Here is an 11,249-nt window from a genome sequence, read left to right on the forward strand (position 1 = left end):
TGGCTGTATCCGAATTGCCAAGTACCTACTCGATCTGTCAGTAGGCAGTAGTCAGTACCTACTATCTGTGCTGTATACTGTTTAGTACCTACTATTCAGTAGGCTCGCACAGTAGGCAGATATTTGTCCCCACTTGATCTGATTCATTCAGTATGGAAGGGACGTCATTTATGTTACCCGAACCGGCCGCATCCACCCGCTTTGTTTTCTTTGTTTAGCTTTATTCAAGAAGAGTAATGTGCATACAGTCAGGTAAACAAAAAACAATATTACAATGTAAATCAAGTAAAAGACAGATTAAATAACTAAATAACATAGAGTAGACTACATAAAGAAAAGTACAAATGAAAGACAGTAAGATACAGAATATAAAGTAAAATGAACCAATAAAGACACATTTAAATAGTGAAATCATTATTTAAATAGAGGGGGAAAGGTTTTATAATAATGTATACATTTGTTATATTTTCTGTTGTTAATTTAAAGTAGTGATTTCAGACGGGATTTTAACTCTGGATTAAAAATTCATTCAATTAATCCACGCTCGTTTGTTTTGATTTGGAGGCAGATGTGAAGTGACGATTTACGTTTAATTTCGCACAGCATTGTGGGTGGTAAAATACAATTCATTTCCTGAAAGCACCCATCCGATCCGTACTGCATGAAACCCAGAAGTTAGTATCCATACTGAAATGTTCATTATACTGAGGTGGACCCAAAAAATGCATACTGAATGACCACAAAAATTCAGTATACTGAAACTCCATACTGAAAAGTACATACTGCCTACTGAACTGTGACAATTCGGAAAGGGCCCCGGCCCCTGCTGCTGCTGCTTCCCTTTGCTTAAAACCCTGACAGTAGGTCCTTACTGCCACCTGGTGGTCAAACTCTGCTACTGACACATTGAACAAGGCAGAGGAAGTTGCTGGAAATATTTCAAACATGGCACAGCTATTAAAGATAAAATGTCCCTCTGTATATTATTAAGATCTACTGTGACAAAATCTCTCTACATATGAAATGCTCGAAAGAGAGAGAGCCCTGCTGTCTAATTAATTACCTCCCATATAGCTTTGTTTCAACATTTATAGTTTTTAGACTCCATAAGCCACTTGTTCTGGTATGGTGGAGTGAAGCCGAACAAATGCTTTAGAACTCAAAAACCTCAAAAAGCAACATTCTTGAATTAAATGCCTATTTTCATTTTCTGCAGTTGAACATCTTTGAATGTTGAAGATTTGCTTCAGACTTTCTACTAAGACTCAAAATCCACCTCCAGGAATTTAAGTATTTCGCAGAACTTCGAAGGAAAGAAGTACAAACCATAAAACTGTAAAGGAAGTTCTCATAGTTTACTTGTACAGGAGAATATTAATTTATGTTCAGTCTGAATATCTTACTATTGGAACACAATTCACACATTTTCAGCAGTGACCTTCTGTATTATATGATACATTATTCATCAACTGCAGCTTTTAAGAACAGGTCCTTTTGTTCCTAATTGAAAATTCAAGGTAAACAGAAGCAGAACTTCAGAGGCAAAATGGTACCAAAGGCAGCAGTGCCAGCAGACTACTCAGTGCTTGGCTCACTATATACACAGAATATAAATAACACCTTTGGCCTGAACTGAAGACTTTCACATTTACCTAATGAAAAAAAACCCATCCCTTCTCATCAAAAATGTTTGCCTGATCCATGCTAAACAGTTGCTCTGGCTTTTGCTTTCCCTTCAGCATGCACACTCGGGTACCAAGAGATTAACTGAACTTGACTGTGCATTTGTCAAGACCAGTGTGATCCAGCTGGAAAACAATTTATGTGTGTGTCTGTGTTATAATTAGGAACCCATTCTAAATGGGCACCTCATAAAAGCTGTTAGATGTTATCAGTGCTGTAGATGGAGACAGAGAGGCAGAAGAAAAGGCAGACAATAATCATCAGGAGCTATTGAGGACATCATAATGCGAAAGCAGCCGTGGCGGGAGGGGATAACATCACATTCATTATGATAAAGAGGCGATAAAGAGAAGAAGGGTCGATGAAATGGCAGAATTAATTATCCCAGTTAGATTACTTAATCACCACAAGATTTTTTTTCTTTTATGTGGTGCCTTATCTATAGATGAGACATAAATCTTTGCCTAACCCTCGCCCCCAATCCACCCACCCACCCATCCACCCACGCATGAAGCACTAGAAAAGCCATTATTGTCCTTCCATTATCCCACCGTGTCTGTGTTGGCCAGCCACACCACTTCAATTAGGAAAGCCTCTGTAAATTAACTTGAAGTTCCATGCACTAAATATTTCATAAAAGTGTCTGCCTCCAATGCCACACACTCCCTGTCAAAAAAGAAGAGAGAAAAAAGCAGCCTCACTCTACACCCCAGTGAGACTTTCTCATGCTCCCCTTGCTGTCCTGCGTGCTCTCTCCTGCCTGGCTTTTTTAAGAGCTACTGGAGGGTTTGCGTGCCAGCTTCCAAAACAAAGTCAGGGGACTGTGTTACAGCTACTTATTAATAATCTACAGCCCCCTGCTGTGTTGGCCCACTACCCTGTCAGAGACCCCAGAATGCTGAAAGTTAAATTTGATATACATGCCCTCTTCTATCCATGCATAATAAAGCTTCCAAATTAAATAATGCAAATATTTCCATGATGCAACCCTACAGGTTTGCAAAAACTGGCAGTATACATTTGGAATTAGCCTTTGTGATGTCTGGCTTGTTTGAGGACTGCCTTCATGAAGCATAAAGTTAAACATTGTGGCCATCTCCATGTTTTTAGCAGCCAATAGTGATCATCTTTTGAATAGGGCTCAGTTGTAGAGTTGTCATCTCTCAACCTGAAGGTCTAGGGTTTGATCCCCAGCTCCTGCAGCAACATGTCCGATGTGTCCTTGACACTTAACCCTGAATTGCTCCCCCTTATGAATGCGTGTGAATGGGATTAGTTTTTTCTTATGGTCTCACTACATAGCAACCTCTGCCATCATTGTGTGAATGTGTAGGTGTGACATGCAGTGTAAAAGCGCTTTAAGTAGTCAGAAGACTAGAAAAGCGCTATACAAGTTCAAGTCCATTTACCATTTACCAATAGAGTGTGGAGGAAGACCTAGAGTCAATGCTTTAGGCTATTTTATTTGCTAAGTAGTAAGTTAACTGTGCACTGTGCTTCCAACAGAATAGTAGTCTATTTGTAGTTAAATCAGAGTTCTTGTTCATTAGTCAAAATAATTTAAAAGTACTTTTGGGAATGTAGCCAACTTGCTACTTGCACAGTTGATCTGCACTAACCAAGTCATTTAGAAGACCTTGTCAACTTGGAATCAAGTAGACCACCAGTGTTGAAAAATGAAGCAAAATGTGGTAGAGTAAAAAGAAAAGCAGTCCATCAAGTTTCTACTTGAGGCTGGCTGGAAAAGCCTGGACGTCCCATTAACTCCAATATTAAAATGCCCATTTAGACAGCAGAAATAAATATTATTATAGTCTGCTTCAAAAACAAATTTGGTTATTTATTTCTAGAGAGGTTGTCATTTCATGCCTTGTATCAGTCATCTTGAATCTAATTTACATCTGCATAGCCTTGGAAGATCACAATCAAAACAATAATTATCAATAGATCATGTCTTTATTGGTACATACTACAGGGGATGACTTTGTTTTATAACTCATCTGTTTTGATGTCATTGATCAATCAATCAATCAATCAATCAATCAATCAATCAATCAATCATTATTTGTATAGGGTCAATTCATAAAAATTGTTATTTCAAGACACTTTAGCATATAGGATAATATGCAGCCAGGATTTATATTCCTCACCTTCCTGTTGTCCACACATCCTTGCCCCTAAGGTAGGGTCGGAGCAAGCCGTGCATGAATGAGGACGGCGATGGTTGTGGGGACCACACAGTCCGATGTTAGTGGCTGGGCGTCAGGGATGTCGGGTGGTTATAGTGCCAGATCACCTCACTGAAGGTTGGGGGTTAAGGCTAAGAGTTAAGCAGAATTAGGGGGAGGCTTATCTGACTGACAGGCGGCTGAAGCTGTCTGCCAGAGGGTTAAAGGTCTGCCTCAGCCCTGTCTCTTTGTCTGTTACAAAGTTGACAAAAGCCCAGTTTCAGACAGCAATTCCCACATGGCCTTAAAAAATCTGCTTTAGAATCCAACGGGTGACTTCACTAACACTACATCAATGTTTTATATAGTCTATGTTCATCTCTATAGTTTGCCATCGACTCTATGTGGAAACAGCAATTCTGACTCCCAGAAACAAGTCATCACACAAAATGAATGTAGCTCTTTACAAGTTAACAAGCCAGGTATAGTGAGCGCAGACAATGATATAATAAGTGTGACTAAAACTGGAGAAGACCTCTGACAATCTGTTAGCACAAAAAACTGATCAGTAAGATATGTTGTTTTTTTTTTTGTCAGCTATTTGCGTGAAAAATTCTCCAAACAGCATCTTCAACACAAACACAGCTGGAGGTTTAGTCTTGTGACTGAATTGGCTGAGATGACACCAAGCAGGCCACTTGCAGCTCCCAGCAGACACTCAATCTGGCTAGCCCCCTAATTATGCATAACGTTAAGCAATACAAAAATACCCCCTCAGTACAGCTTTCATGATAGAATAACCATAAAGAATAACATTTTGTTTTTGGGACTTGCTATTAAACAGTTTCCGACCAGTGTTTGTCTTTCATGAGTTTCTTCAGGGATTGCAGTAATCGTTTCAAGGTCACATATTATCCTACTTTTCAAGCAGTTTCAATAAGTCTCAGAGCTCCCTAAAACATGTCTGTGAAGTTTCTTTCTAAAAAGCAATTCTGATCCTGTATTTGATCATGTCTATAAACCCCTCTATTTCAGCCCTGCTCAGAACAGGCTGTTTCTGTGTCTGTACCTTTAATTATGTAAATGAGCTGTGTTCGACTATTGGGTGGCTCTGGCTCTCTCACTCCAGACTCAGAGGTCAGAAGAAACACCTAGCTGTGGGAGTGTCACCCACCTGGGAGGGGTTACTGCCCTTTGTGATGTCACAAAGGGAAACTGTAACGTTGCCAAAAAGGCATAAATCCAATAGTGTTACTTTGTGGAAAGAGTTATTTTACAGATCACTCTTTTTTACTCTGGCTTATATATTCATTACATCAACAAATACATTTAAATTGTATTTCAGTTTAGAATTTGACACACCTTTTCACACATCAGTCTTCTCTGCCTTTTTAAATTAAATGCAATTGGGCCTTAGTTTGAACCTCATGTTGGCTGTCTCTGTCTACTTTGATCCACCAAAAAGTAAAAGAAATCTAAATTTTTCGGAATTTCAGAAATTTTTGTTGAAAAATCCCTGAGAGTGTAAAGGATCTCTCAGAAGGTTGGTTTTTTATTTTACATTTTATCAAATTCAAGCTTAAACAAACCAGGACATGACCTTCAACTGAGGTTATGGGGTAATGCTTGTGCTGGGATTTAAATATATAAATGCTAATTTGTAAATATTACACTCATTTTGTTTCAGTCTGTTTTAGTGTCTGGGGCTGACAGCCATAGCTGGGATTTCGGAGTGGCATCTGTAGTGGCAATTTAGATTTAAGGGGTGCCAAGACCATCCCGTGCGCCTCTGTACACGCCCTTTTCCGTGCCACCCGCCCCGGCCCCCCACAATATCCACTGCATTAATGCAACTTTTTTAGATAACAAACGGTAGTCATTTTTTTAAATATGTATTAACACATGAGGATTTTTAAAAGCTTCTCTGTGTTTTTTCACATCCGAATTTGATGGTGTATGCATTTTTGAGTCTGAACTTAATATGACCTGGGGCACAGGAGATCCTCTGAGCTTGTCTGAGCAGCAGCAGCCTGTTCATACACTTCTGCTCATTCATATATTCTCCTCACTCTGATGATACTACATAGCAACCACTACCATCAGTGTGTGAAAGGGTGTGAATGGGTGGGTGTGACATGTGGTGTAAAAGCGCTTTGAGTAGTCGGAAGACTAGAAAAGCACTATATAAGCTCAAGTCCATTTACCATTACCATTTACTCACTCTGCTAAAGTGGGTCACTGACCAGCTCCTGGAGCAGCTGCAGGTGAAGAGAACTCACTCCATCATTCATTAATTCAATTCATAATTCACAGACCCACACACACACTGCTTTAGTGATCTCAACCTTCCCCCTCCTCTATCACCTTTTTATATCTTGCTTAAGCAAAAAAAAAAAAAAAGAGTGGTACACCAATGTTCCATAATCTTTATTCTATGTGCCTGTGGCAGAAGAGACACTTTGAGGATTTATAGCCTTTGGAAGTGTAGATTCCTCTGCAGCCCCCTCCTCTAACCGGCCTGATGTCCTTGCCAGAAGGAAAAGTGATGCACTGTTGCAGACAGATAACATCTGATTGTTGGCTGTTGTAACCTCCTCACACAAGCGCCCAGTCAGTTTAAGCTCCATCTCTCTATCTTTCTGCCTGAGACTTGCTAAAGTTGTCCAAATCTGACCGAACCTACATCAAACATGCTGATCCCCCCACTATGCAAAACACATTTTTGGAACAAAAGGAGTGTAGTAAATCTTTGTCTCTGAATCCCTATTCAGAGACAAAGACAGCTATACTTTCTCTCTCTCTCTCCCTCCTCCTCCCTTTCTCTTTTCTCATCTGTTAAATGGAGTCTTGTTGGGAAATGAGCCAGAGCCGCGTTCAACCAGCCACCAGGACTACAGGCAAAGTGACCACTGTATTTATAGCTGCTGCCTGGCTGTGCTACATGAGGTGGGACGGTCAGCAAATTAATATTAAGTGTAATGTGTTTAATGTTGGATTAAATCATTGATTTCTGACACGCACCAAACATCTCGTCACACTTTAAGAAAGCCATTGGCTGCATTAATTGTTTATCATTGCATCCTTATAGATGCAACCAGGACACACAGACTTCTGATGAAGTGGCATGAATCAAAAACACACTCCTAAAAGATGTACATGAAGTCACAGAACACATGACGTGTGGATTAAGATGGCTTTGACATAGTCACCAGTAATCTTCTGAGAGACCGTAGGAGAACAGATGGTGCATGATACATGCAGCTTAACAGTGTTGTTTGCACAGCTGCACCACTGGAAAGATTGTTCTGATATGATGGCATGAGCTGAAAACATACAGTGCAGACTGTTGCTTGTATGTCAATAACCTTCTGCACAGATGTCAAACTCTAAATCTTGTATGTTGCTCTGATATCACTGAAATAGTTTTAGAGTGTCAATGCTGTAGCTTGTGGATGTTAATTATTGAATTTATGGTGCTTAACTGTTCATAGTTTGCATCTCAGGCATCATTTATTAATGTTTAAGTTCCTTTTAGGTATTTCAAATGTGTTTATAGTGGTCAGTATTGACTTTATAGCACCTGAGCTCCCTTTTGAATTCTCCCATGGAGACTTATTTGCCACCATTCAGTTCTTGGTGGAATCTGTTATCTCTTATAGCCACTCCTTAGCCTTACAATACATATCTGTGGTATCAGATTCTCCCCAAATGTTTCCCCAAAGTGCAATGCAAGACAGTAAAATATGATGGTCAGTTCCCAGGGTTCGCCCTCAGCATAGCCCTTCAGATCCGATCCTCTCGTGTGTGTGTGTGTGTGTGTGTGTGTGTGTGTGTGTGTGTGTGTGTGTGTGTTTGTGTGTGTGTGTTGACTGACTGGGGGTGATTCAATCGGCTCACAGATAGCGGCGCTCCTTTCAGCACTACAGCGCGAGCAGCTGATGCTCTGTGTGTGTGTGTGTGTGTGTGTGTGTGTGTGTGTGTGTGCGTCTGTGTGTGTGTGTGTGTGTGTGTGTGTGTGTGTGTGTGTGTGTGTGTGTGTGTGTGTGTGTGTGTGTGTGTGGGAGGGACTAACGGAGAGCTCCTCTCCGCGCAGCCTGCCGCCACAGCACCGAGCAGAGAGAGGATCTATTGAGGGCATATTCAATGATAAGGCTTCATATCTGTCCTCGGTATGTGCCCTTTCCCGCAGTAGTGTCTGTAAAGAGGAGAAGGCGGAAGGGATGCTGAAGTAGCGCGGTGAGTGTGTTTCTTGATTTGTGTATCTGAGGAGGGAAAATAACACCGGATACTGTGCATGACTGATCCACCCTTATGCAGAGCAGCATTTTTACATATTCTGCTGGATTCAAATAAAGTGCAGCGGTATTACCACGCATATTATGGGAGTAGGCTACTGAATGTATTTTGCATTAACCAGCTTTAGTATGAGAGTATTTCGTGATGGATTTACTTGGAATAAGACCGACTGGTTGTGTAGCTGTATTTGATGTGTTATTTAGTTTTAAAACAGCGTTGCTTTTGTATCTGTTCAGAAGGTCGTATCCATTTCAAACAAGAATGTAGCTTAATCTCGGTTAATACGTGGATTGCTTCGCTAATTGGATATGGAGGTATTTGGCTAATCACAGCCACTATAAGCGCCTTTGGACAAAGGTCCGCGGATTTTTCCTAAACAATATGATCAACTTTAAAGTGTCCTGATTTTAAGTGGTCTCTATGTTGACTATATTACGGTAACCTATGTGTAGTTGCGCACTGTAGTTATAAGGTTTCACTTTTCTTTTTCTTTTCTTTTTTACAATTGAGGGTGATTAACATGCACCCTTTTACTTAGAGCTGGTGTGGGTCCTCTTATTAGGGATGCAGTGGAGTGAAAACGCCGTGGGAGGAAGGCTCAGAGTGAACCAGTCGGGTTTGAAACACGAATGGCTTCTCCAAAGCTTCTTCCCGGAGATGAGGGAGTCAATCAGCCCGATCAACATGACGCCCTCGACCGGGTTCCAGTCTCGCTCCATGCACGCAAATCGGGCGGATCAACAGGAGGAGCACCCCCGGGGGAGGGCTACTGTAACCCTGCCCGCAGCTGCCATGACCGGTGTCGTTCAGCACCAAGGACGGCGCCGCGCAAAGGGGGCGCGGAGGTTAAACTCGGTCAACTTGGTGAGGAAAAAGTCCGGGTTTGTTGCGACGAGGAATTAGAGACATCTTTTACCTATGTAGATGAGAATGTTAACTTGAGACTGGCCAGCCCAGAGACTAGTTGTAAAAGTACTCTCAGGCCTATGCGCAATGGCGAGCCTTGTTCGGAAACTTTACCGGAGTTTTCCTTTATGTCCGAAGATGATCTCTCCTTTGGGGAGGGCTCCGGGTCTTCAATAGACTACGGCTTTATCAGTGCAGTTACGTTTTTAGTCACCGGGATCTCCTTGGTGATCATCTCCTACGCCGTACCACGTGATGTGGAGGTGGATCGTGACAGCGTGTCAGCGAGGGAGATGGAGAGGCTGGAGATGGAAAGCGCGCGGATAGGTGCCCACCTGGATCGGTGCGTCATAGCGGGACTGTGCCTTCTCACGCTGGGCGGCGTGGTACTCTCCACACTGCTGATGATCTCCATGTGGAAAGGCGAGATGTACAGAAGAAAGGTGATCGCTTACACCAAGCGGTCAGCCAAACAGTATGGCTCTATCAGCCTGAAAACTAGATCCAGTCCCAGCCATTCCTCTGCGCATAACTTGTCCCTGGAAGAGGACATTGAGGAAACACTGGCTTAAAATGTTGCTTTGAATATGAACCTTTTTTTGTATTACAGAGGAAATAATGCCATTCACACACATTCTCTAACATATTGTAGCTTAAAACAGTGTTCTATCATTCAAAATGTGCAACATTGTTGCTCTCAAACTAGGAATAGCCTGGATGCCATCTCATATAGCCACAGAGTGCAAAAAGGACACGAAAAGCATTTCATTGCAAAGTTAGCACAAGCTATATCAGATTGTCCCCCAATGATTTTAAACCATAAAATTGGCCACAAATGTTCAAAGCTTTGTGTCACAACACTGGAACGCATTTTTTTTGTACCCAGGATGCAATCTGCTTCCAGAGCTTCCATTTATTATTAAGGCTATCCATATTTAATGCAAGTGTCTCCAACAGCGAAATTGTGTACAGACACAGTTCAGGAAGTGAGGGTTGTGTGTGTGTGTGTCCAGGACAAGAGAGAGGAAGTAAGGATGGATGTAAAGCTGCCCCTGTCCACTGTGATGCGGGGGGGAATCAGCTCAGTGGTCCACATGGTAATATCCAGTGACAGTCCCTCTCTGGTGCAGTGCTGAGGTAAGCCAGTAAGCCCAGCCTCGTGCATCTGAGCCAAAGCTCCACGTCGGTTTGATTGGAGTGAGCAATTTGACTGCAGTCGACAGCTCTGATACCGTGCACCCTCCTCTGCTCTCACTTGATCCCCTCTGCTCCCCCCCCCCTCCTTACCTTCCCTCTGCCACAGGAGACTTTCTTTTCCCCTGCAGTTTGTCATTGCCCTCCTCAACACTGTTAAATTCACTCTGTAAGCATATGAAAAGGGTCCTGGAAGACCACAGCCAAGTGCCTGTGACATTTCAAGGTAGATGAGCCTTCCTTATGACACTCCTTTCAGTTTATTTTTTTTTTCTCTACCTGAGGATGGACTTAAGAACATCTAATCGCACATGAAAGAGTTGCCCTACTTCAAAACCTTAAGCCTTCAATACTTCAAAGAGCTCATTACATTCTCAGAGTGTGGTATCAGTCTTTTTAGAATGTTATATTTGATGTTATCATAGTGATTGGCTGACTAAAGCATCGCAGATGACACCAAAAGCTTAGGAGAAAGGGTTTATCATGTGCCAACTTGCTAAAAATGCTAATGCCCCAGTGTCCGGGTAAGTCAGAGACCAACTTCCTTTTCTTGGTTTAAGAAGATTTTCGTTTCTGTCGGAGCTAAATCCTTGTTAATTTAACCATTTTTTTTTTCTCTCCCTGATGGTTGTTAATGCTTTGCAGAAATGAATAAAGAATGCCATGTGATTTCTCTTGAACAACAGTCCCTTTTTATGTCAGTATGTACAATGTAAGGCTCATTAATCATGCATGAACCAAAAATCATAATCATTCAAATCCAATCTGCATTCATAAGCACAGGCTTTCTGTGAGACAAGTGCGAGTGATTCTTATGCAGTGTCACTGATACCTTGGTTTCCTGTCCTTTCATTTTCTAGGCCCTATGTGACCCCGTTTCAAAATGACATGAGTCAGTCTCTGTTAATGAGATGTGTAGGCTGGTTATTCTATGGTAAACATCCCAAGGCCATATTGTTGATGTGTCAGTCGGTGAAAAGACAGATGGAGAAGTTTATTACA

The 11,249-nt window shown here is 41.7% G+C and overlaps 1 protein-coding gene across 2 annotated transcripts; it reads left to right on the forward strand.

Moving 5' to 3' along the window:
- The first annotated feature begins 7,794 nt into the window (after positions 1-7,794).
- LOC109984462 (transmembrane protein 74) lies at positions 7,795-10,916 on the forward strand. Of its 2 annotated transcripts, none has more exons than XM_020634647.3 (2): positions 7,795-8,087; positions 8,686-10,916. In XM_020634647.3, the coding sequence occupies exon 2, from the start codon at positions 8,777-8,779 to the stop codon at positions 9,623-9,625; it is 849 nt and encodes a 282-aa protein (XP_020490303.1). In that variant the 5' UTR covers positions 7,795-8,087; positions 8,686-8,776; the 3' UTR covers positions 9,626-10,916. The 2 variants fall into 2 exon arrangements, with proteins under 2 accessions (XP_020490303.1, XP_020490294.1); XM_020634638.3 differs by having other exon boundaries at positions 8,710-10,916.
- The last annotated feature ends 333 nt before the right edge of the window (positions 10,917-11,249 follow it).

The sequence above is a fragment of the Labrus bergylta genome, chromosome 8 (genome assembly GCF_963930695.1).
Source record: "Labrus bergylta chromosome 8, fLabBer1.1, whole genome shotgun sequence".
Taxonomy (NCBI): domain Eukaryota; kingdom Metazoa; phylum Chordata; class Actinopteri; order Labriformes; family Labridae; genus Labrus; species Labrus bergylta.